Raw genomic sequence first — 27,164 nt, 5'->3', positions numbered from 1 at the left:
CAGAGAACTGAAAGAGAGATCTTGGTCTCTCCTGCTGAATCCTCTGCTACCTCACTGTTACTGTAGTACTTTTCTGATAACTGTCTGGACGTGTATACTGAAGAAGCAAGGCTGTGGTTCTGAGCTGGTGCTGCTGGGTTCCACATTCCTCCCCACACTTGACATATTCACATTCTCTTCTTTGCACTGGTGCTTGTTTGATCCTTCTCTGGTGCTTAGAAAGCTAATGCAGCTCCTACTCCTTCCTCCCTTTCCCAATCTCCCTTCCAAAGAGAGGTGATTTTCTGACACTTCTAAGGCTGGACTGGTTCAACACAGAATCAAACGAGTGCCTGAGCAGCTGGGAAAAGGCTTAAACTGTTGTAGAACTACAGCGTAAGAGAAAAAGAAGCAAAGCCCTTCTCATACCTGCCACCCTGCATAGGTGTCATCTGTCCATGAGGTGTTGATGCTGGTGTTGGGGGCTTCAAATCGCCTGGCACTTCTGTCATGGAATTACTACCAGTAGACTGTGGAGTCTGTGGACCTTGCAAGGAACCAGAATTAGCTGGGAGATGAAAGAAAAAGGAAATATTAAAAGGTAGAAGCCAAATTACTGTGGAAATGATAATCATCAGTGAGAGAAACTGGTTCTTTCCCCCATGAGCCTGCTTATACCATGCATCTCAATACTTCATAACTTCCACAGATCCTCTGAGATCAGGATATGCTGCGCAGTAATAGCCATCATCTTTCCTGGAACCATGAATTAAATCTGATGCCTGAAGCAACATGAATAGAAATCATCTAGATGAAGGATCATTTAAAACAGAGGTCAGAGATACAGAGTTAATTGTCTATAGTTTACAACAGAGTAAATGAAGGGTTGTTCTCTTGCACAGCTTCTTTTTATAACCACTACCACAACACGGACATTTATAAGGGAAATTTCAGCCAGACGCTTTTCCTACAAATTTAAACTGCTGTATTAATATAAGAACATAATTTCATTTACTACTAGAAGGCAGACATTTCTGAGGTGAAACATGGCAAATGGTTAGTGGCACACTGCAACTCTATGTCAGTTTTGAGACAGCATGGCAACAGATTGTGTTCAAGAAATGCAAGAGAATCTTGGATAAGAAGAAAGCAACCACTGGAAGTAGAATACAAACCGGAGCTATGGCACACATTCCTAATAAAATTGTAAAAATAGTAAAGTACAACTTAACAAAATGTAGCTAGGATCACCGTAGAGCATGTGTAACAAGACCAGGTCAGTTCTGCAAAGCCACCTATTTCATCTGCGAAAACATTTACGCTGAGGTCTCAGAGAGTAGTAGCGTACCTGCACTACTGTCCTCCTCAGCCATGGTAAATAGCTATACTCCTGACCTGACACCGAGTGCAGAAAAGCATGGAGCGTTCTATTCCAACAGTTAACAAGAGCATTAAATGAATGTAACACTTAAGCTAATGATAAAACACATTCAGGACAGTCTTTTAAAGTACACACTTGAATTTACTCTTTTTATATGAATACTGAGAGGATTACCCCCCAACGTTTGATGTGGTATTTTTCTGATTTAGAAGGCAGTAGATGGGTATCATTAACAGTGTCTAAACCTTGGATCAGACTGGCCTTGTCTGCTTGTTTGGTGCTCGTAGCAGGAATTCGTCCCGAGAAGTTGTAGGGTCAAGTCTATGGATGCAATTTTCAAACAGAAAAAAAATCACAAACCTAACAGACTTAGAAAAACATGGCTTTGGCTTGAGAGGTCTTTTTTTTTTCTTTTATTTTTTTCTTATGAACTGTCATGTAAGCATTTTATAGTGCCTGACTATCTACATTCAACAGCCAATTAACAAAACTTTATAAATTACTGTTAGAGGAAAAATTGGAAGAAGCAGTATGGGCTTTTCTTCTGCATGTGAAAGAGAGAGTAGTTTATAATTGACTCAGACTCCTAGAACACTCATCATCTTGACAGGCAGAGCTTGTTTTTAACTGAAGAACACCCTTTTTATGTGTTTCATTTATATCTGTAACACATGTTCCACTATCTGGAAATCAGTCTCAGTAGCAAGTGCATATGTAAAATGCACATTTTGTAGACCATGTTGTTCCTGTCCTCAACTTTCTAAGGCACGTTTGGATTATGCTCACATAGAAATGATGTTCAAAAAAAGTTCAAGAAAAGCTCTCTGATTGCATTAGTACAGTAACAACAACATTTGCAACAATTCAGGCTACAGTTGACTGAAGGCTTTAGTGCTATAGTGAAACAAATCCATGAAATAATAAAGAAAATCATCATGTTCACGTAAAATGAACCCTTTGTATATATGACCCCCTGAGTAAGATAGGATCATTCTCCCGCCCTCTTGTATTTCAAGGCCTATTGTGCTTTAAATACAGTTCTAGATTACTTCTAAAAAGCTTGAAGGCATTTCTGAGTTGTCACACACCATCTTGTCATATCAGAGCTATGTAAGCAAACATCTTAGTTTATCCATATACTTACTGTAAAATATGATATTGCTTCACCCTGCACATTTCTCCTATGCTTGGCTCTTAAGCAGCAATTAAGTTCTTCCCTATTCTACCTGAGCGAAAGCTTAATTCATATCTAAAGTAAACCCAAATAAAACAAGTAGAATATTCTTTCATTATTTATGGGCTGCTTGAATACATCGTGTCTTTATTAGGAATAACGGGGTTTTTAGAAACCTCTTCTACATGGAAAGATTTAAAAACAGAAAGAAGATGCCCAACAGAGAACCTGCCAGTTAAATTTCTATCTGCTGGGTGGTAGTTGTAGTTATTTGCCCTGACCCTGACCCCCTTCTAAATGACTGTTTATAAATATCTGAAAAATGGAAGGCAAATACTATTACAAGAAATGCCAAATTTCTGGTATTGCTTTGTTAATGTGCTTTGCCCTAGGTCCCTGAGGGGTAAGGCACACTTCCACAGACTAGGGACTGCAACTGTTTCACCTCTGGATCAGGTCATCAACTAACAAGATGAGCCCAAGAGTGGGTATGACCTACGTTTTTTAAGTAACGTAACTCTTTCTTGTAGAATGTGATTTTCAGTTACTTAAACCTTTGCAAACCTTCAGACAATCACAAGGAAGTTATCCAGATGGATCTTCCCCTCAAGCTATTTTTTTTTCTTACTCCTGTAGAAAATTAATGTGCAATACTGGGCATATGAGTGAAATTATTTTTTCTAGAAGCGGTTCTTAGATGTGTGGTTCTTTCCTCAGAGCATCTCTTTAGAGATGCTGATTTGCGGCTATGCAGAACACAATAGGGCAACAGGTGAGATATACAAGGTGATACATGGCAAAACTTAGAAAACTGGCACCCAGAATGGACTGATACTCATGATGCAGATTTTTTTGGTGGCCCAGCTCTTCATCTGTGGAACGGGTATCACGCTCCTTTTCCTCTCAGATTGGTATTGCAAAGGTTGATCGGTGCTTTTAAAGCCCTCAAATACAGTTGTAATGAAGACCAAGAGAAAAAAAAACACAAGGAGTAAAGTCATAATTCTCTGTTTGAGGCTGTCTGAAAACTATGGTACAAGTATTGAAAGGTGAGGATAACACAAAATACTGAATAGCTTCTCATTTGATGAACATTTGTTTATTTTGTGCACTGAATGACACAGACATTTCACAGAAAAAATATCAATGTGACTGCATGATTAAGAGTGTATTGAACTGTAGACGCACAAGGAAACATAATTAAGGTTACAAAGATTATATCTCACTTTTGGCATTTCTTAACATTTGAGCACTAGACTTAGCAAAAAAAAAATATACTTTGACCAGTTTTTGGATATAGCATGTGCATATAGCATTTGTTAATCTATTCTCTGAATTCCTCACATCTATTCTTGCAGGTATTTTATTACGTTAGCTGTTTCATTTTGATCGTGGACATCCTGAAACAGAAGCCCTATCTTTTAAAGTGCTTTATAAGCTTCAGTACTAAACAAAGAATGAATAAGGAAGACAAACACTAATGTTCTTTTAGAATAGGTAATCTCTGTGTACATGACTGCAGCTGACTTGTGGATGTCCAGAAAAAAAACTGTGTATACATAGCTAATGAATTCTTCATCTCACGTCCACGTCTAAGTAATGCTTATCTCTCAAGTGTCATAGCAGATCTGTAAGAATATGCTTTTAGGAATTTAAAATCCATCCAAAAAGAAATAAAAGGAGCATTTCTGTTAGTGAGAAGTAAGTCCTACAAACCCTTCCACAGTTCACTCAACGGCCCGCGTTATTCCCGGCAGCACGGAACTGCAGTACTGCCATGGCTTTTTCCCCGCAAAGCCTGAATGGCAGTACGGGCTGCTTTCAGGAAAGACCCTTTATTTATCAGAAATACACAGTTAAAAAAATAAATATATAAACAAGATTTCTCTTGCCAGCATTTTTTTTCCCTCCAGGAAAAAAAAAAGGAGAAAAAAGAAAGAATTCAACCTCTTGAAACGCCATTAATAGGAGGCCTGACGCGCTCTCTAGGATATCCCTACCTTTTGCCAGAAGCTACAAATGTATACTCTAAAGTAAACAATGGAAAGGTTACTGAAGGTTAAGCACATTCGCATACTTTGGAGCGAGCAGCCAGCCGTCATGCTGGGAAGATAATTCACACAGCACGAACCCCGTGCCCCAGTTTGGCCGGGCTGGGGGCTGCTGGCTGCGGCAGGGCCCCCCAGTGGGTGCGGGCACAGGGGTGGGGGCACCTCTGCCTGCCCCCACATCCTCCGACCCCTCACCCATCCGTCTTCCGCGGGGATTCCTTGGCTGGCCTGGTGGCACGCTCCGTGACATCACCTGCCTGCTAGTAACAGCACGTCGGCCAGCCAGCCGCCGCCGAGGATGGATGGGTTTGGTTATGGGGCACTCACTGAAGGGCTGCATCACTCTCCCTCCGGAGCTGCTTTCTAGGCCGGCCACGAGGCAGCCCTGCTGGCCCTGCTCCTCGGGAGCATCCCGGCGGTGCTGCAGCGCCCATCCCGCTCGCTCGGTGTGGGGTAATCCTCTCACCCCACGTGCCTGAGAGCCACGCACGCCTCACTGCACACTGCAGCTACAAATTCACAGTGCTGTGGCACAGCGACGGGAAGCATCGCCTCCGTGTTTGGCTGGCTTCTTCTCTTGCACCCGTTTAGTGCCTAGCGGAATGGTTGCTGGGAATTATTTTCAGTTTAGGACTTGCCACGGGATTTGCGTGTGTTTGGGTCAAAACTATCAAACGCACGTGACATCAAGAGCATTTTGTCTTTGTACCCTCTTCTGGAAAGTACTGGAGCCCTAGAAGGATGCTGATGAAGACCTGAGGTGCCTTTCTCTCCCTAAACGAATGCCTACACAGCAAAATAATACTCAACAGTTGGCACGGACCTTGGCACAGACTCAACAATCAGGACACAGGGCCAGCAAGGGTCTTCTAATAGCTAGCCTGGCATTAGGCATCTGCTGGTGGTCTTGTCCACTACAGTGGTGCTACCTGACCCAGACAGACCCAAGGTGTGATATCAAGGTCTCAGCCTCATCTCAAGCACATCTCCAGCTTGCACAGCCTCAGAGCAGTGCAAGACACACTCCAACACCTTCAGGCCCCCACCTCTGCCCGGTAGTTTTCTGAAAGCACAGAAGAGGATCCAACTGTACGATGAAGCCAGAACGTTTATTAAAATAGGCAGCTAATCCTATTACTAATACCTTGGCTACAGTGCAAACTGTGGCTACTCTGACTCCCTTTTTCAACTTTATATAATTGCTGACACTATTCTGAATTGCACTGTACACAGCACTAACCTATTCTCTCCTTTACATATCATTTACCTTATTAGAGTTAATGATGTAAAAACCAAAAGTGATGGGAAATCCCAAATACAGTGCTACAAGCAAATGGACTGACTCATGAACCCACACTACTGCATCACAGTCCCCTAGATTTGACTTGCACATCACAACCTTTTCCTGACCAGGTTCTTCTACTGGGCTCTGCTTGCTATGTTTTTTATTTATTTATTTATTTTTAATGCCTCTCACAGACAAAATGCAACACCCCCTCTCTGAGACAATTCCACTGCTTTTTTATCAAATTACCCAAGCACTAATGCTGCCAACTAGTTCTTTGCAAATGGTTTATTCTTTAAAGTGGTTCTGCCCTCACTGAGCTAACTGCACAACAGAGGCTAATGGTTAAAAGGAGGACCTTACGAGGCTCCTGTTCCATGTTGTACCAGGCTCCTGTTCCCTCTGAATGCCAAAGAGTAACAGATTATCTAAAGTACATCCACAACTCTACTGCTTTTGTGCAGTTAAAATGTTAATGTTGGTATAAACCAAAGAAAAAGGAGCGAGAAAAAAAGCTGACTATTAAAAAGAACAGGCTTGTACTCTCTGCAGCATCTATACCTCAGCGGGATTTCATGTACTAAAGCTGATACACACTGGGAAAGCCTTTCTGCGTGCAGAAGTGCAGTCCATTCAGTGACACGAGTTCTTTTCTAGCCAACAAAACAAACCTTGAGATCCTTGCTTGCTTCCCCCTCTTCTGGTCTCTATGTCCTGCTGTGTTTTTATTTTAGAAAAATAGTTTCAGTTCTCCTCATAGGCGGCTTCCTTGAATGTTATGATAAATTTAAACTCGGACTTTATCATTTTAATCTGTGGCATCATGATACAAAAGGACACTGTAAAAATGGTACGTCTGGTATTTCTGTTCCTTTGTTTCTTGTCTACGTATTTAAATAAGGATTCTTCATTTCAAAGTTCAGCCGATTCACAGGAATTGTCCCCGAACAAACTGCGGAGTACAGCGTTGGAGGGGGACGGGCAAGGGAGGAGACAGCACAGCACAATACCCTTACATTTTTAGTACTGCTTCTTAGTTTTAGAAAGAGATTAATTTCCTCTTGACACTCCTTAGCAAGTCTAAACAGTTTTACTCCCCTTACCAGCCTTCTTGGGAATGACAGGCAAATGCAACATTTTTAATTTTTTGCAGTGGGGCACGCTCTGGACATGCTATGCTCATTTCAGACTGATAAACATTTGGACTATAAGCTTCACTTCTTGTACGTGTTTTTCTCCACATTCTAAAATTGCCTTGCAAAGTCACCCAGTTACCTTTTATATTAAATAATCAGCGTTGGGGTACCTGATAACTTTAAGTATTAATGAGGAAGAGGAATTATTTAAGGTATTACACAAAGAGATGTAGCTAGGAGAGCTTAACTAAACACTCCCCCAAATCCTTACACCAAATACATCACGCTGAAAAAGATTTAAGCCTTATTGCTTTTATCTTCTGTAGTGACAAAGCACTATCATATGAAATGATCTTGGAAAGGCCAGAACTGTATTGTATGATGATAAAGGTTTTTGCAAATTTTCTGGTATCCACAATAGGAATTATTGAACTGGGGTGATGTAGCCAGCAAAATACCTCGAGAGCTTGCTGGGTCCCCCACTCTCCACCTCCCATTTTCAGCCAGTGAACTGAAATAACAGAAATTAAGTTATTAAATACTTTTCCAATATTGCCTTCTAACACAGGGAACTGCTATAAACATTCCAGAATTACGCTCTCCTGGCAATAACAGAAGGTGGTCTACCTAACAGTAAATGTGAAGGTTGGTATTAGCAAAATTATTTTGTTGCTCAGAAAAGTCTAATAACCAGCAAATCAAAGGATTTTTTTTTCCAGAAGTCAACTTAATAGACTAATGCTTACTACACCTTTTCCTATATACTTAAAATGTCACTACTAAAGAATTTTCCTGTGTTGAATATCAATCACGACTACCAAATCTTGCAAGTCTCAAGTTAAACGAATTTAGAAAGAAACCACACTGTACATGCAAAAATAATGGCCCAAATCAATCAATTCATGTTCTGATTTTTCAGAGAAGATAAAAATGGTGATGCTAACAACTTATCTGACATACAGGATTAACAACAACAGAATAGAGAGCGTGCCTCCAGACTACAATGTCTGGCCGTGGGGATACACCATACTCTCAGCTCCCTCCATCTGCCACACATTCAACACGAGCCACACCAGAGCAACCATCTGAAATCCACTCATTAGCCCAGCATCTGCCATCCTGCCTCCAACTGAAGTTTTACCGAGCAGCAGCCACGCTGAAAATGCAGCTTCAGAGCCACAGCAATGAAGGTGCAGGTAGGAGGACCTCATCTTTAGATAAATGCAAACTCCTCCAGGTGCTGGCTGCCTCATGCCTTACAGCACAAGCACGTCCTTGCTGAATGCTATTGTCTTTACTGGAACAAGTTAACTCTTTGAATCTTAGGGATGTGTTGGTACACGCATCTTGAGCAAAGACTAGATACATAACTGTGGATGGCTCTTCAGAGTTAAATCTGACTCAACTCAGGAGCCGGTTCAAGTTGGAAAACAAGATGCCAACAACATATTTATCCTCGCAGTTTGTCTAATATTAGCAAGACATGCTTCTAAATATAAAAACTGCAACCTAGTGAATATCTTGCGCATTTAAAAATGGTTGTGTAAGAGGCTGCAGTTTTTTCTACTTACCAGGAGATGGCGGCTGAATCTTAGGTTGTTTCTTGGTATCTCCAGTGCTGAAGACTTCTGGAGGGGGCTCCTCCCCTCGCTCGATCTTGCACTCGAAGGCAAACAGGTACTGAATGTATTGTTTTTTCAGGGAGCTGGCTGCACTGCTCGAAGTGCCAACGTTCAATGTTGTTGCCAGCTCACGCCACTTCTTGTTTTTATTAACCTGGCACAAGAAATGGCAGAATCATTGGTTTGCAGCAGACTGGTTTGTTTAAAAGTCAGGAGACAAAAGAAAAAAAAAGTGCTTAATGTCTTGGTTTACTTTTTTTATTATTATTATTTTTTATTTTCCTCTTCTAACTAATGCTGATTACTCCCACACGAAGTAATGCATAGACAGCATTTACAGTTATAAAACCATTAAGGAACCTGCTGATAGCTACATAAAAAGCTTTGCTTGTTGAGAGTCTTCTGCATGGTGCATCTTTTAAATGCCTTGCACTTTTCCAGGGCCTGTGCTCTTCAGTTAGCAATTTATCTCCAAGCAAATGCACACTCACTCTTACTCTGACACCCACCCACACCCACCCCATTCTAATTAAAAAGCAGCTTCTAAAAACTAATTTAAAAAGCAATAACAGTGCTATTCTGCAATTTAAGTGTTTTAGCGCTGATATGAAAAATATTTTTTCTCTCCAAACTAGCCACCAGCTGCCAGACAGTTTAGCCTATAATTCCTGGTTCGAGTCCGTTCACTTCAGGGCATCTTGCAGGAACAGATCAATGATCCTTTTGCTAGATGGGAGGCAGAGTGAAGTGAGGCCCCTTGATTAATTAAGGCAGACTTCAAACACACCGGGCTAGCCCAGCAATACCCTGTATTACATTGCTGACTGCACAGCTCCACTGTGAGCCTTGTTTGCAGTGCAAGGCTGAGAATACCCAAAGAATCTGTTCCCGAGTTCTTCAAACACAGCTGATCTGCAATAACAGCTCAGTTCATTTGTCATCCTGGATGATGCCACTGGCTCACTCAGCTGTACCAGTCGTGGCAGAGAGTGTTTTGCTGTAGCACCTGATGCCCTAAAGTTCATTCAGCCAGTTGTGCAATTGCTAGGTGTGATCCAAGGAGGGGAGACAGCACTGAAATAAATGGGCTATGAACATCTGAGCATCTGGGCTGATGCTGGGGAAGAATCCTGATTTTGCATGCCACGATACCTTGTACTTTCCCTGAGGCCTTGTACTTGCCCTGAGGCCTGAGATTTTATGATTCCAGCTTAACTTTTCTAGTTACAAAGGTTATCATTAGCCACACTGTTCTTACACCTTTATGCCAGCAAAAGAAATATTTCTTACATTTCTCTCTGTGTTTAATAACATCATAATTGCTGCCAGTCAGCGAAGATGTTTTGGGGATGGCATTAATAGTAGGCAGGTTGGCATGGCTGTGTGAAGTGTTTTTATTTCTCTGGTAGATCCTGCAAGAACTCATGAGTTAAAGGAGAAGAGATTTTCATAAACTGCCCCTGCTGAGGCTTGAAATCCAGTTACACAGCCCTTTGTGCCTACTGACTTACAGCTAAGTGGTACGCAATGAACACATTGTATAACACAAACAGGAACATTCATGCCTAAATGCCCACTGTACTGGCATTTAAAAGAAGACTGCCAGCAGCTGGTCTGTTCATGTTGGGACCCCATCAGCCACACGTATTCAGAGAACATGTACTGCTGCTGCACAGCTACGTTCCCTGTCACTTTCTGGGCAGAACCAGGAGATGTGGAGCGTAGCAGCTGGAGCAACAACTTTTTAGAAGAACATCGCTCAGATGCATTTAAATAAATCTCATCAAGCAAAGCACTTTGCCTCTCAGTAGGCCCGAACAGATAAACATGGTGATCATTCATGTGGGCATACCAGCAAAAACAGAAGCCTTTACTTTCAATGTCAGTTCTTATCAGTACTGAAGCACACAAATTTGTAACTCAAGATCCTTCAAAAATCAGGCTAAGTGAACAGCATCTATTCTTTGGCAATGCATAATGTCTATCATTGCAAATTAACACTGAGTGTCTCAAAATAAAATACATTTCCATGTGATAAGCAAACATTAACGATTCTCTAGAACATCCCACGTGTCCCCCTTGCTTTATTTTTGATACCGAGGCAGGCTACGGGCGCAATCTCACTGTACGAGGCAGAGCAGCTGCATGATATGATTTACCTGTAATAAAGTTTCTGAGCTAAAAGTAATCAAATCTTTATGATGCTGGGGGGCATGAGCTGATCACTAAAAATGTCAGGATACCATCTCTTACCCATATATAGCATGTAACAACTGGCAAGGTGAACTGTATTAGGTTTCTCTGCCTTCCTCTAGTAACAGCAATAGCTTGCATTTCTGGACTTGAAGGGCCAATGATCTAATTCAGTAGTCAAGTCCTATGTTTTGAAGTGTACCATTAAAATGAGCAGCAAAAATGGTATTAATTGATGTTGGAAGTTTCTTTCCTGAACTAACCAGATAAATCATTAAGACGTGCTCTCTTTCTGATGATCTAATTTGATTTGCCGTATTTTTGACTTAATATTTTATAATTAGTGTAAAATTATATATACATATATATGCCATTAAATACTACACAGGTATTTATCTATACACCTGTCTTTAAGACTTAGTATTGAAAAGCACTGAACACCCACAGACATTTTTAAATCCACAGAAATTATGGCTCTCAGCATTTCACAGTAGCTTCTAGCATCTAGCCAGACTGATCCTGTAGATGCAAGGGATGTTTCGTAAGCATCAGGAAAGGACAGATAATATCAAATACAAAAGCTAAGTCTGCAAATTCTGACCATTTACTCCTGCTTTCCCTTTTGACGGTGCTAGTCAAAAAACATTTAGTTTTGCTCTGTGGTGGTCAGTCATATAGAACCTTACGTAAGTTATTTCCACATACTTCTTTGCAAAGTTCCAGTTAACTGGTGAGAACACAAACAAAAGTTTCTCCCATCTGTGGCATAGCAAGTAAGCTCAGCAGGAAGAACAAGGCCAGAGAAAATTGTATATTCTGTATTCTAACATTGCACTTCTTTATTTTCAGCTCTTCCTACTTTCCTTTTCCTTCCTCTCCATTAAGTAAATCACCTTTTCTTTGTAATGATTATGTTTGTAAGGCAAATTGAAATACCCTCTAAGTGTTTTCCAAACATGAGGAGAGCACAGTCTCTGCTTAAGACACAATTGTACTGTACAGAGACAATTGGAGACGAAAGATTTGGGAAGAAGGATTGTTTTCAAGAATCTCTCTGCTGCTTCTCTGGAGAAATGAACTGATTTGTCCCGGAGGCAGTATACCTATCTGGGAAGGATGGGTTTCAGAATCTCCTTTTTCTTTCAGCTGAATTCCTTTCAGCTCTATCATTTGTTTTTTACTTTGATGTAAGGGCCTTTTTCTCTTCTCTTTTCTTAGCAGCACTACTGGATCCCCTGAACGGGTAACCTGAACAGGTAACAGCTTCATCTGTCTACAGAGTTGGTCAATTTTGATTCAAACTGTAGACTTTTAGAGCAATTATGCAGCCAAAGATGAACTCCAGACAAATATAAACGCATGAATATGTTGAAACTCTACTTCAACTCTATTGTCACGGCTGAAAATGAAGTTGTGTAACCAGCAGGAAAATATTCTGGAAAATTGTGTATCGCCTCTTCAAAAGGTTGACTTTTAAGCACTTCTCACCTGTGCTAAACCTCCAATCTCTTTGACACAGACGTACAGCCTGAACAGGTCCAAGGGCTTCTTGCCCACAGCTGGCAGACTGGCCACAGGTGTGCCCCTCTCCTCCATGAATGTGAGGTACCTGTCTACCCACATCTTGCGCTCTGGTTCGTTTCCTAGTTCGTAGACTTTTGTGATCTTCTCTCCAGTTGTGGTAGAGGAACTTGATTTCTGAATTTCAAAAAGAAAAAAAAAAAGTTGGGGGAAGGGTGGGAGGGGGAGGGAAAAGAAAGTAAGAAACTCACAACATTGAAAAAGAGAAGATGTCAAACAAACTAAAGCTATCACACAACAGTCAGGAATGAAGGCTACTAGTTCAGGCACAAACAGTACATTCTGTCCATATACTGAAAATTCAGCTTTTTAATTAAAAGGGCCCAAACTCCCCATTTTCACGTTTCTTTCACCGATCTGAACTTTGGATCCCAGAAGGCAAGTTTCTGATGTTGCCTCACTTCATTTTAATAGCAGGTAGTTCTCACATAGTCCTTCACGTCCACTTATCTTAAAGTGCTTTGCAAGCAGTAATTTGGCAAAAATAAAACAAACTTGTCCCACTCAACTTATCTTAATCCTAAAAACAAATGAAATGAACACTCTACCTTTCTACCCAAAGAGGGGCTAGAAAACCTAAAAGTGTTCCACCAGAACAGGAAATGCACAAGAATACCCTAAAGAACGAATTACAGCAATCTGGTACACTAGGGAGTGGTACTCAATTTAGAGTCATAAATGGTAATGCTTTACTGTCTGTTCACACCACTGCTGGTCAACAGAAAGAAGATGAAGAGTGCCTACAGTACAAGGAGATTGGTGACAATACTCTTTGTGAACTGGGAATTAGCTGCCTGAGCCAGTAATGCTCGTGAGTAGCTACTACTCTCCTCTCCTGAACGAGGACAGAAGATAGTCATTTCATATGACCTGCCTAGAGAAGAGAGTGTGTATTATGACCTGGGGAAAAAACAGGATTCAGAGCAATCAGAGCTGAACCACAGGAAAACTGAAAGAGGTGGAAAGAGCAGAATACTTTCATATGCGGCAGAAGTGCAGGAACGAAGCCCTTCTGTTGCTGCTGTTCTGGCTTTACAGCTAACAAAAGTTTATGCCATCCTGATGTCCTTTCTTTCTCAATCTAGAGATGGCAGAAAGCACTGGGGCTGGAACACAGATCTTCTCACCGCATCTTCTTTTTCCTTCCGTGAGCTGGGCTTTGTGCCACGCGTGGATGGACCAGGCACCGAGGTGCCTCTGGTCAGATAAAGGAGAGGAGCTGTTGCTATAGGAAAAGACCCTCCTGCTCGCACAAGGTGAAGTGATCTGCTCAGCAGTGGGAGATGGAGTGGCTCAGAATTAAACACAAGAGAGAAAGATTGATATAAAGCTTTGGGAAAGGAGCCAAACACATGACGAGAAACATACGCTTTCTATCTATGTAGTAAAATCCTAATCTTGGTTGTTGATTGCAGTAGACACTTCAAAATCATCTAGTCAATCACTCTTTCCCTTCTTTGCCTTCCCTTCCTTTGAACAGGAGACAGTACTACTTTGAGGTAAACAGCAACTTATTTCTGGTTGAAAACTTCTAAACAAGACCCTAGACGTACCTCAGGGATGTTACAGAGCCACCCACTTGTCCTTGTCCCCACACAGCGCTGGTGAGGGGCATTAGACACCACGAAAGATGTGGTGTGGTACCATCCAACTGCCAAGGATTTTAAAAGCATTGCCACCATTCATCTTGCACATTGGCCTGGAAAATATGTCAGGCTCTGTATCTCTCTCCAGCTGAAACTTGGCAATACTGGAGGAGAGCCAGGAGAAAAGAAACATGAAGCCAAGAGGGGGTGACCCAGCAGTTCCATGAGCCATTGCTGTTCTTTCCAGTGAATGGATATTCATTTTAATTAAATAAATAGCCTCCTGTAAAGTTTTCTGCCTTGTCTCCTGACACTGTAACTCCTTTGCAGTAGTCCTTCCTACAGACAGATGCTACTACCTTCTTCACTTAGAAATAAGACACTTTCCTGAATCAGATTCAATTGTGTTATGGATCTATGATGCCAGAGGTGAGGCTGAACTCTAATTCTAAGGGGCTGGCAGGAAAGTGTTCTGACTTGAGTCCTGCAGATTTTGATTATGCAATCAATGGAAGCACAAACTGACTCTGTAATGTCAACTACTTTACTCAAAGCATCACTTGCTATGTATTTGGGTGTTTAAGTAAATCAGTATAACTCTTTTCAACAAATACACTTTGTTGAAGGTTTATTTGGTGGTGGGTAGAAAGTGGGCAGTAGGCAAGTCCTATTGCTACTAATTTGATTTCGTAATGAAAACATACATGATCACAGACTTGAACAGCAGAATAAACTGATGCTACTCCTCTACCGACTGCAGCAATAACAAAGTTGCTCTACTGTTCATCAGCATTAGCATTAATTTTAATCTCATACTTAAGATGCTACAGAACTCCTATACAAATCAAGGTGGGAAATTCCAGCTTTTACCCAGCAAATTTTGTATGGCCTTTTATTTTAACATGCAAGGCAACAAGGAAGTTTCAATTTCACCTTTTATGGTAGTTCACTATTAAGAATGTTCAGATTTCCCAGTTTTACATTCTTTTTTTACGCTCTAATATTCTCTTTTTCAAATCAGATTCAGAGCAGAATGCAGACCAGTTAAGAATTTTTCATTCTGGGTTCTTCCACTGTATGTCTCAAATAATGTTGCTTTTCAGCAATGTGGCAGCAGGCTCTAAAATGACAGTATAATCTGAAAACTTTTCACAGCTTACAGAAGGTAAGAAGTGTTTCTTACTGTGTGAGCTTTCAGGTTGTCAGGCTTTGTAAAATGGGTGCAATTTTCTTCTAAAATGAAATGTTAACTTTAGAAGAATGCACTGGAGGGAAAAATGCTATTCCTCAAGAGTAAAGATCTTTTTCTCTATTTTTTATAAATGTAAACATAAAAAAATGACAGATGTGTGCAAGCTAGTCTACACACAAACAAACTCCAGATCCACATGGGCACATTCAGCTGGAAGACTAAATTTGCCTATAGGTCAACGTGAATCCCTGCAAAATAGTGGTTTATTACAAGATGATACCATGGAGTGATTGTTAGCTCGAGTGAGGGCATACCAGGCAATGCTGGAGGAACACAGACCATGAACGTGTCTTTTGTGAAGTTTGTTGATAATTTTGGTGATAAAAGAATGCTGGTGCAATCCTGTAGCACATACCTTCACTGACTTGGTTGTATCCTATTCTGCCCTCAATTCCCAGTCATTCTGCAGATATGACTGGCTATGTTTAAATGGGTGATTAAAAAACAACCACCAACAAAGCCAATTCCCCTGTTAAAATTCCCTAAACTCATACTTTGTTTTCCATACACCTATCCCCCACTGAAGTTGTATAGCACTAATACAGAATCTTGCATGGTGAGGCTACATAATTCTTGTGTTGGAGTGATGATGCTGCATAGTGCAGACCCACTTTTGAATTCTCTTTTAAAGGATTTTGAAGATTCTCAGACTGTCAGGGATGAACGCTACGTGTAAAATCAGCTGAGCAGAAATGTCCTTTTACCTATACACCTTAAGAGCCCTCACAATGTAACACAAAACAGTTGCTTCTTTACATTTTGTTATGCCTCAGTTCCATACAGAACTGCTGAAAGAGAGAATCCACTTAGGATCACAGGGACATTGTGAGCCCATTCACCCTTGCTTTTATCCTCTGCTGGAATGGGGAAGTTGTAGCCCAAGAAGCAGCTCTGGGATTTAATGAACAATTTTGGCCTGTTTTCAAGCGTAACAAAACACCTGCAATCAATCTTCCAGCCTACGTCAGGCTGCTGTTGAAGTCGATGAAGTTATCCAACACACTGGCCTTCATAGGTAAAAAGAGATCACCTAATTTACAGCACTCATTTTTCCATCATTCTAAAGCACTGTATTTATCCCTACCTGTGCACCAAGAACCCAACTGAAGCTAAAGATGTAGCAGCATTTGAAGAGAAGGGTATTCTGAAGAGAAGCTTTTACACTGAAAACACAAACTTTCTCTATTCATTTTTCCAACACTGTACTCTGTCATATTTATATGGAAAAAAAGCTCTACATATTTCACAATGCCTCTAGGATTTGTTGTGCAGTTTATACAATGAGCTCAGGAATGCATTGCAGAAGGACTTGATGGGTCAGACAGCCTATGCAATAGCTCTCTTGCTTTCCTCCAGAAAACCTACCAAACTCAAAACACTATTACAAAGAAAACTAACCCCGTTTTTGGCACCACCCTCTTAGAAACGCTGTTAAGAATGAGACTTTGTGGGAACAAGTAACACCAGCTGCCTTCTGAGACTCAAAGTTGCTGCCAAATAAACATCAAAACATCGAGGTGGTGCATTTCATGCCACGCTGCCACGCTGCCCCTCTGCTCAGGGCATTCACATCTGGCTTTTGGATGGGTAGACCTTTGTTACTCCAATTGGCCTTCCTCTGTTTTTAAGACATACTCTGTAACGTATCACTTTGTGAAAACTAAATTGTTATCAAAGAATTGTTGCTATTTTAAGTGAACATCAACATTGGAAAAAAAACACACTTTATATTTCTCAAAAAAATATATTGCAGTATTTTTCTACAGAGAAACTATTATCATTATTATCTTTAGCAGAAAGAAGATAATAGAAGAACAACATACATTTTCCCATAAAAGAAAAGCAAAAACGGCCAAGTAGACATTTGCTTCCCATAGGCCATATAGTCTTATGTCAACATTCTCTTTTCTATATATGTCTATATATGTACACAGATTGTTCTTTGTGCATATATATATATGACATTTATTTTTTTAGTTCCATGTATATCTCTCAGGTTTTTCTTGTACGAGAATGACTAAACGTTATTCACCTAAAAATAGTTTTCTAAGAACTTACACACACCAGTTTTATTCTACCCACAATCTGGGTTATTTCTAAATAATTGAAAGAAGCAAATCAGAAACTATTTTGTTTCAGATCATATCCTGAAAGCCTAATACATGTATTTCCACACACACAGTTCAAAATATAAAACGTTTTGAAAATATACATGGCAGCTTTTTTGTGGTGCTAAATCTGCAGTTCAAACTTTCATGTACCTTTTTTTCCCCCCTTCCCCCCTCCCACCCCCAAATAACACTAGCAAAGACAATTGCAGCAACCAGAGTGAAGACAGTTGTGTGAAGGAGTTTGGGCCCAGGAACAGAAATGGATTTGTCCTTAACAACACAGTCCGCATGCTTGGAAGCTGATGCATTAACAGGATGTTTTCTTCACAACAACTGCTGTATTACCAGACAGCACACTTGCATGATGCACGCAATTTTACTCTTTCTTATTTCAAAGTACTGCTGGGACAAATTTTGCCCTTGGATAAACATGCTGAGGCCCCACTGAAGCCAGGCAGTGGAACTTACAGTCATGTGTCCGAGAGCAGAATTTGTACCCAGTGTTATAAAGAAAGAAAACTGTTTAGAGGATAAATAATGAAGAAAATGAATTTATAAAACAAACAAGCAAGCATTAAAATATAATTAATTACAAAAAAATAAACAAAAACCAAAAAAACCAGAGCCACTTACAGGGCTTGATGGAGTCTTTGGCCAGCCTGGGCTGCTAATGCTATCACTTTCATCTCCATGAAATGAGGAGATGCTAGCAGAGCTTGGGGACATTGGGGAAGGGACTGGCAGGTTGCCTGGGGTTGGGGGCTGAGAAATACCCTGAGAGCTGTAGCTATCCTGTGGTAGAGGAATAAAAAAAAAATAATATGACAAAGGCAGGGCAAACTTTATTAAAAACAAAAAAAAAATACATCCAGTTTAACAGACTGACCATTTTTTTATATATAAAATATATATAAACAGAGAGACACATACAGAAAACACACACATATATAAATATATTTATATATATATATAAAGTATTAAAACGACATTCTTAATTAGTATAATTTGGAAAGTTTGCTGGATGCTTGGCTAAAGTCACTAAGCCACCATGCTTATTTCAAGCTCACATGGAATGCTAAGCATGGGTTTCCCCTTATGAAAGAAAGAAAAAAAACAAGCTGTTCACCTTATTTTATCAAATAAGGCAGGAAAGCAAAATATTAAAGTATGTTGCTGCTGCTGAGGCGGCCAAAACAGGAAGCTATAACTGAAGGCAGAGAAAAATGGCTGCAAGGATTAAAACCAGGCAAGACCCTTCTTCCCCACCCACCTGGCACAGCCGAATCCCCACGCAACTTTTGGCTTGGGATGCTTTGCCCCCGCAAGTTAAAATGCCGTAAGAACTAGTAACTTTCAGATCCACACAATGAAGGGAAAAAAAAAAAGAAAAAAAAAAGAAACAAACAAAGAGATTGCACGTGAATGGAAAGGCATGCAGGAGAGAACAGAAGTGGGTAGGCCAAAACCAGAAGATGGAGACAACACAGCAGACTCCTGCGGGCTGAACCAACACCACGTGCGGAGGTGGTAAATACCTTTGACTTGCTCTCGGGTTGAGGGGCTCCTTCTTCTTTGCCATCTGCTTTGAGAGGAAGGGGTAGTTTGGACTCACCGGGTGTCATCATATCTGCAAGACCCATAGGTGCTAATCGAAAACAGGAGAAACAGTTAAGCATGACTGTGTTTGGCTCGGTAGGAAAAAAACGCTTCCTGCTGCCAGCCTGTGGCCACACGTGAGAGGTCATCCCACCTCCGTCCTTTTATTCTAGCATCCGGAAACCTGCACACCTCTTCAGTGGAAGTGGGGAAATAAAAGTGAGGAAATAAAAGAAAGGGAACAAAGGAAGAATGCAAGCACCATACAACAACGATAAAAAACACTTTACGAAGGAAAATGTGTTTCTCATGGCGCTGGTGGTCTGCAGCTACCCAGGGACAGTTTACCAGTACAGCTTACCAGACCAGCAGACTACCTCACTTACTCCTGCGCTTTCCCTTTAGCAACAGACTAACGGAGACGAAAATGACGTAGATTTTACTTTCAATTTTGAATCCGAGAAAAAGGCTGGATTTCTCAACTGCGCTTCTGCATTCAGACTGGCGTCCAGCAGGTAATTACTGCCCCGACTATCTTCAGGACCAGTTGCTCAGCCTTGTGAGCTTTAACTACAGAATTACAAGCCGCAAACTCTGCTCTGAGAAACAGCAGTCAACTTTTCCCCTCCTGCCAAAATGAGGTGGGACTATAATGAACGCACAAATGTCTTTCCCTGATAATGGCACACAGTTGCTTCCCAGGGGTGTGAGGAGTTTAAGGTTTTGTTTTTTTTTAATATTTATTTGAAGATGCGAGTGCTAAGTATAGTATTATTGGTGCAGAGCTGCTGGCTTCCTGGATTTCTAGAAAGATGCAAGAAGAAACATTCAGATAAATACACAGAAAATACTGGGCAGAGCAGATGCTAGGAGGTGCCATGACACTGAATCAATGCAAATAACCAAAGAACAACAGCAAGACACCAGGCAATTCTTTTCCTGCAGAAAACCATGTGCACAGCATTTATGAAAGACTGGATTATCTTCCCTCCCTATCCCTCTTTTTTCTCCGTCTCATGTCCTGCTTTCAAAAAAGGATCTGAGATTAGAGAAACATAGGCTAGAATAACCTATAGAGAAAGGAAAAAGGAAAAAATACATATCCCAAGCTCACAAATTTTAAGAATCAGCAAAGCATCGTTGCTTAAAAAAAAATAAAAAAGGAAAAAAATGAGAATGTGATCATTACCAGACCTAGTGTGCCTCTGCAAAATGACAATGCTGGCTCACACTAGGCAGCAGGCACACTGCATAGCAAGCCAAAGAGAGGAGGGGGAAAAGAAGCTTTAAAAATGCTTCACAGATTGCCCACTACAAAATGATTATTGCACATATTCATGTATTACTATGTTTTAGAAAATAATTAGTTTTAATTACAGCAGTGAGAGCATGAGCAGGACTCTGGCGAATACGCTGGCAAGCTTTGCAGTGCTAATTTGCTAATATCTTTAGCATCACTGCAGGTTGAGACTATGGGTCTGCCAAAAAAACCTACCCAGCCATGTGCCATGTGAGTTTACAACTGTATGCTCAATATTCAGCTTTGAACTGCTGGTGTTTTTCATGGGCACATTTTCTTGTTTTTTCAAAGCACATTTGTAGCCCAATCAAGCCCTTAAAGTCATCACAACACATAAATCATAATTGAGCTTAAAAAAAATTTACTTGCAATACTTAAGACTTCAAGAATTGAACAAAAAGCCTTTTTCAAGTGATGCAGCTGCAGAGAAAATCTATTGGGATCAGCTAAAAATGCTGTTATTTTTATGTATGTGTGTGAAACCTCAACAAAACAGCCAAGCAATATTATACTGGGAAGCCAGCATCCACTACGCATGTGATTTGTATGCATTTTGCCCTTATACTGTTTGAAGAGTTGGGGCAGCTTGTGACCATTATGGAGAGAAGGATGGCAGCCTAACACATTTTAGTTTTGAATTCTACAGTTTAAAAAAAGTTACTTTTCTTTTAGAGATTTTTTTTTTTAATGTACATAGCAAAATGGTCAAATGAATGCCACAGTCTGGTTTCAAACTGGGATGCAAAACTGTTATACAAAATCCATTTTAACACATTTCATGCTGTGAAAGTGCTAAAAAGACATCTTAGTTTTAGTTAAAAGCAAACCAAAAATGACCCTTCTCCTCTAAAGCTATTTTGGAGAGGTCAAACAAAGTAAAGTTAACAACGACACTTCTTCACCCGAGTTCTGCATGGCTAAATCCTCTGTTGATCTCTCACTGTTATCTAGGTTGGCACTCGGTATTTCTATTATAAAAGAATAGCGTAATTCTGCCCATTCCTGGTAGCCTGTTTCCATCAGAGCTCTTTTATAAAATCTCTTTTCCAGCGAGGTTTCAATTAACATCTCATGTAAAGGGCCAGGGACTCTAGTCTGCAAGGAACCACATATTCTGACTATATTATTCATGTTTGGGAATGTAAAAACACCAATTCATTTTGTGCATTGCATATTTCTTGTTTTGTGGTATTTGCATACATAATTTGGTCTCCAACTATCAGGAGTTGGGGACAATTACGAAACAAAAAAATATGGCTTCACAAACCTGTTCCACTTTTTGTTCTAAATTATTTGCTTCATCTACATCAATTCTTTCTACTTTGAAGAGGAGAACTGCAAGGGTTTTACTAGCAAAGTTTAAGGTCTCCCTATAGCTTTTACCTAACATGTTTCCACAGCTACTTTTCCATCCACTGTTGAAATGCTGTTTCATAACTTCTTGCAAACCTATTCTCCAGTGATTTGCAAACAGACACTCCTTCATTTTTTAGCAAAGCGGTACAGCAAGAACATTGTTTTGACCCTTTCGAGCAGTGAAATACTGTTATTGTTACAGAACTGCTAAATGAAGACATGCTCTCTTTCTACATAGGTACTAATAATTCTGCGTGTGAAGTACAGACCAAAAGATAAAACATTTTAGAGAAGAGGGTAATAGGGAAATCTTGACTTAAAAAGTGCTGTAGCATACTGTGAGTAGGTTTCAAGTACTAGCCTCTGGCTTATTATAAGAATTTAAGAGCTAGAATGGTTTCAAAAAGCAAGTATGGGTCAAGGTCCTGAATTAACTATTCCACGCTGAATTTAATGTACTCAAAGGCATATATTGACAAGAGTGAAACTGCAGCAAAGTATTCTTTTTTGCTAAAGGCTGCACTATCAGTCCCAGAAGATGATGAAATACTGTAAGAGCAGCAATACACAAACATTGTTTTTCTCTTTATTGCTAGTGCAATAACAAATCACGCTCTACAAAACAGAATATTACATCCTTTGTAAGACATTTCTCCCTCCCTCCTGCCCCTAGCACTCTCCCTACAAAAAAAAAAAAAAAAAAAAAAAAAAGCAGAGAATTTATGACTCATATGGAGCTGGCAAAAGAATCCCCACTGCTTTTATACCCACAAAAAACCCACAACAGAACAGGGACAACAGCAGAACAGCATTGCCTAACATCCTGCCATAACTGACCATTCCCCTGTGGGTAAAAGCACAGCCTAGGATGCTCGGGCTCCTTGTTGTGAAATGGGTGTGCAGGCGGCCAAGGACATCAGCACCACACCTCCTTTCTGCCTACCAACTCTCCTGACTGTGGGATGACAAGTGCATGCAGTTTGGGATGCAGGTACGGGTACTGTAAGAGCTGGCTTGACTTACAGTCACACAGAGACCACCAAATTATGGTCATTGCCTGTTTGGACTGTTTGGATGCGATATTTAACCTGCTACCAACTACTGGTGTCCTCTGAAAACTGTATTTAAATGTGCATTGTAGAATAGCTCACATGGAGGTATGTGTCAAAATAAATAAATAAATAAAATAAATGGAGTTCTTCATTCTTCTGAAAAATGAAAACCAACCAAGCCGCAAAACAGAGAAAATCAATGTAGATTTCTAAAAAATGCTTCACATTTATAAATATAATTGCATTCTCTATCAGGGGTTCAGCCAAATAAATACAAAGTTGAAAATATATATGAAAACGTAAATGTTGTATCTGTTTTTAAGAGTGTCCTTTTAATTCCTTTACTTTTTTTAGAGCTTTATGTTTTAAGTATTCCAATGTTCAAAATTCGCTGGGAATAACAAAACGCAGAAAAATGAAAGGTTTGGGTCCAACAGAAGTACAGGAAGTATGAATGTCTTTCTGTTGTTTTGTTCACCAAGGATAGTAGTCAGAGGTTTTGGGTGCCACTCTCTGTGCAAGTACAATATGGAAATCTGTGAGATACAAACTCCATATTACTTCTTTTTAAAGCTAATTTTCACAAGAATTACCAAGGTTAGCAGCGTGAACTTGTTATTTTATTGACGTTGATTTGGAAGTTTCCTTTTATTATATTTTTAAAGCCTAAATTTAAAAAAAATCGAGGGGAAAAATATATAAATTATGTATGAGAATGTGAACCTCTGTATAACAAAAGGACAGTGGAGTTTATACCATTTCTCTGCATGGTAGCTTGTTCCATAACTGTGAAGGGATTCTGGCACTTGTTCTTGAAGCTTTTGGTATTGTTATGGATGGGATACACTCTATCAGAAGGATTCATCTGCTTTAATCTCATAAGTTCTGTGTTCCTAAACTGTTCTACATCAGCAAAAGTTGGTGATGTGTTCTTTGATCCACAGTCACTGCTGAAATACTAGGATGCTGAACTGCAACATGATACTCCTTTTGATAATGGTATTAATTAAATTATTATAATAATAATAAAATAAGGTCAACTGGTAATAAGGAGTTATAAATACTAATAAAAACAGGTGGCAAAAAGTGTTATTCTCAGCTGTACTGAAGCTCTGCAAGCACATAAATTCCAAACAGCATCTGCAATCTTCCTCTGTTTTACAGAGCAAAACCTTAAAACTGACTGCATTTGATTACAACGAATAAAGCAAAACCTACCTTCCGCCCCCAAAACAGGCAATGTAATTGCACTCTCAAACCCCAGAAAACCAAGAAACCAACTTCATGTTGCTTACCTTATTTTTTCATTGGCCTGTTACTGCTGTTCATGCTCAGTGCATGTCAGAAAGTTAACCCTCTCACTTGACTCCACCAGCGGCTACTCAGTTGATTTTTTTTGGCCCTACACACTGACTGAACCCTGTTTTTCCTGGCTGGTGTGGCTTTAAAATAATGGGAAAAAGAGCCAGATAGCGGCATTGCTCTTTGTGTCACAGATAATGCCGCTTTCGGCCTGTAAGCAGGCACCATCTGCATGTTCTCCACTTCATCAAATGCAGTGCATGGGCAAGAGCAGGGCCTGCAGTGCTCCCCCGGCTCAAGACATTATCATTTTAAGTCCTGTATTGACACTTGTCTTAAGCTCAGCCCTTCATTTCTTTGACCCAAGCAGAATGACGAGTCAGCATATGGGCACTGGCAGCATTCCCACTGCATGTGCCCCCAGCAGTGTATCCACGCCTCATTTTCTCTCTTTTTCCCCTCTGCACCACCACGCTCTGTGCTGTTGGAGGCCAGCCGTGTAAAGCAATAGAGTGTCATCTAGATGCGTGTCTGCTCACACACAGAGGAGAAGAGGTGCACTGAACTCCTCCAGTTCATCTCATACTTACTTTCTATTGGGTACTCTTTGAATTAATAAAACTGGAACAAAAGAAAACCTCACAAATGCACTGGCAAAAAAAAAAAAAAACTGATAAATGTTTAAATTATTAAAAATCCAATATTTCAGAATGCATAACACAATAAAAAGAGTATGACTACCCCATACAAAAGACTGCTAGGATAAATGGCCTTGCATTGAACAGATTTCCACTGTATGAAATAACGAATGGCTGAATTATCTGAACAAAAAAACCTCTGTGAATCTTCCTTTAAACTGGTTATTCCTTAGGAATACATAAATCTTCTTAGGCAAGGCACTCTGCCATCTGTTTGCTGTTGGTTATTTTTGCAGCTCTGGGGGCCAAAGGAAAAGGGGGAAAAATTACTTCTGCTAATAGCAAAACAGAATTTATAGCACAGTTTCAATGCTCAGAAGTAATTTTATTTCAGCAAGCCAGACAAAACACATAACTACACAAACAAAACATAATATTACCTGGGACAGCTCTGGTGGGGGAAAAGTAAGCTATTATCTAATGGTCTTTTCAATAGCTTTTCCCTCTTCATCCAGACAGTACAAGTGTGCTGTCTGGACTAACCAATGGCTTTCAAGAAAGACTGAAAAAAGCCTTTTTGCCCCCTTTTTTTTTTTTCTTTTTTTTTTTTTTAAGCTTGCTGATTAACAGCTTCTATTCAGTTTCTTCAGTTAACAAAGATGTAACATCATATTCTTGAAAAATAAGACACCCTTAAGTATCTTGGGAGCTCCTAAACACCACAGGAAAGAAGCCCTCTGGACATACTAGGCACTAGAATTTCACATGGCCATTTTCTGCCTAAGAAGCAGAGGCATATAAAATTGAGAGGAAGGAAAGGCAGGGAAGGAGGCAAAGGATGAAGGAATGGAACAGGCTAAGCAGGGCCGAGAGGAAGATACTGAAACACAGGCTCTTGGTAATACACAATTTAAGCAACAAGGTATCTGTAAAGAAACAAACCACATAGAAGCACAAACAACTAAGAAATCAAATCACCTTAGCACAACCTTCAGCTTTCAAAACTACTTTTAAAAACTAATTTTCAAAAAAAGGCTAAGGAAATCAGTAAAGCATGCACAGAAACTCCACGACTGGAAGATCCACTTTAGGGTTAGTGAAACTCCATGTGAACCCTCCCTCATCAAAGAATTGGTCTTTACTGAAGTCTCATCTCGACAGAAGATAATTGTTAGGATGTCAAGCTGAATAAGTATGATGAAGCATATTTGCACAGAATTACATTCACCTGTCTTTGCAGTTGCACACAAATCTGTAAATAATTCTGAATTCACAAATCACAATATGAAAGATAAATCCAACATCTACGTTAAATATACTTTGTTTGCTGAAGGAAACTATGATTAAATTTCATATACTGATGTTTAAATAAGTAAATGAAGAAACCCTATAGATGGTTATATGAATTCTGGAAACACAGAAAGTAAAGCCTGTATTTTCTGAACAGAGCAATTATTTTAAGTGCCCAACTTACAGCATCTTCAAGTCAGAGCAGGTGCACATCTCTGTTTTTAAAAAACAGCACCACATTAAATAACTCAAATTGCAATCTTAGGAAGCAAGACACTGAAAAGCAAGAGCAGCCTCTTCAGAGATGAGGTTTTTCTCCTTCCCCCTCTTACAGACACACACACACAAATATACATAATACTTGCTAGTCAACACCTACGTCAAATTGGGTCCGAGTGTTGCTATAACTTTCAAAACATTGTACTCATCTACATGCTGTGCGAAAGGACTTCATGAAAAATGCATGAATTACTGTACAAAAAACGCAACTACCTTAGCCTAGTTTCGAATCACTCCAAACTACCCCAGTAGGGGCGAATCGAATGAAGAAGGCTATCCTCTGCCAGCAGCTCAGGGCTGGTACCTTTAAACAAGTTTTTGGAGGAAGGCCACTCCTGAAACGTTACCCACCATTACCTGTGGAACTGTTCACCATGTTAGGTGCCATGCTGTATGGAGGAGCCTGCGGGTTCATCAAGCCAGAGCTGTTGTTCATCGGCTGAGTGTAGGGGGAGCTGGATCCCATAATACCGCTTTGATTCATGGCAGGAAAATTGCCTTGCCTACGAGAAGAAAAAGCACACACACACAGTCTCATTACGTACCTCATCGCTGAAGATACTGTGGTTTGTCACAGAATACATCTCCTATTGTTTGCAAATAGCTAAGGAGAAGGCACGCAATTAGTTCATTTTACCTACATGGGGAGCTATTAGTCTTGAATTAGTCACTGTGTATCTGAGACAGAATTGGACTGAACATAAATTTCAAGAAATGTATACGGTGTTTTTGTATGTCACAACCTATCAGCACAAAAATACAGCTCATATTATTTACCCTAGACAGCAACGTGATCAGAAGTCAAAATTAGGACCCAGGTTTGGCGAATAACAATTTCAGAGTGAATGAAAGTTTTGACCGTTTAACAGAAATCCTTGCCTGCCATAGCTCAAAATGCAATGAAATGACCAGAAGAAAAATGGGTGCCATAGAATCTCTTTCAGATTTCTTTATCTGATGGTATCAAACACACCTTGTTTCCTGTAAACACTGCCAGTTC

The 27,164-nt window shown here is 40.1% G+C and overlaps 1 protein-coding gene across 3 annotated transcripts in view; it reads right to left on the bottom strand.

Annotated features, from left to right (window-relative positions):
- Window positions 1-27,164, bottom strand: part of ARID1B (AT-rich interaction domain 1B) — a 323,165-nt gene that overhangs the window by 15,755 nt on the left and 280,246 nt on the right. For 2 of the 3 annotated variants that reach the window (XM_035322603.1, XM_035322602.1), the window contains 6 exons: window positions 26,522-26,667; window positions 18,887-18,996; window positions 17,985-18,143; window positions 12,310-12,519; window positions 8,578-8,782; window positions 409-547 (listed from right to left, as the gene is read on the bottom strand). In XM_035322603.1, the coding sequence (XP_035178494.1) occupies window positions 409-547; window positions 8,578-8,782; window positions 12,310-12,519; window positions 17,985-18,143; window positions 18,887-18,996; window positions 26,522-26,667 (969 nt within the window). The remainder of the gene's footprint in view (window positions 1-408; window positions 548-8,577; window positions 8,783-12,309; window positions 12,520-17,984; window positions 18,144-18,886; window positions 18,997-26,521; window positions 26,668-27,164) is intronic. The other variant, XM_035322604.1, reaches the window with a different exon arrangement.

This window comes from Oxyura jamaicensis, chromosome 3, assembly GCF_011077185.1.
Source record: "Oxyura jamaicensis isolate SHBP4307 breed ruddy duck chromosome 3, BPBGC_Ojam_1.0, whole genome shotgun sequence".
In the NCBI taxonomy this organism is placed as follows: domain Eukaryota; kingdom Metazoa; phylum Chordata; class Aves; order Anseriformes; family Anatidae; genus Oxyura; species Oxyura jamaicensis.
Note: the sequence above shows the minus strand (reverse complement) of the source record. Positions and strands in the feature narration are given on the sequence as shown.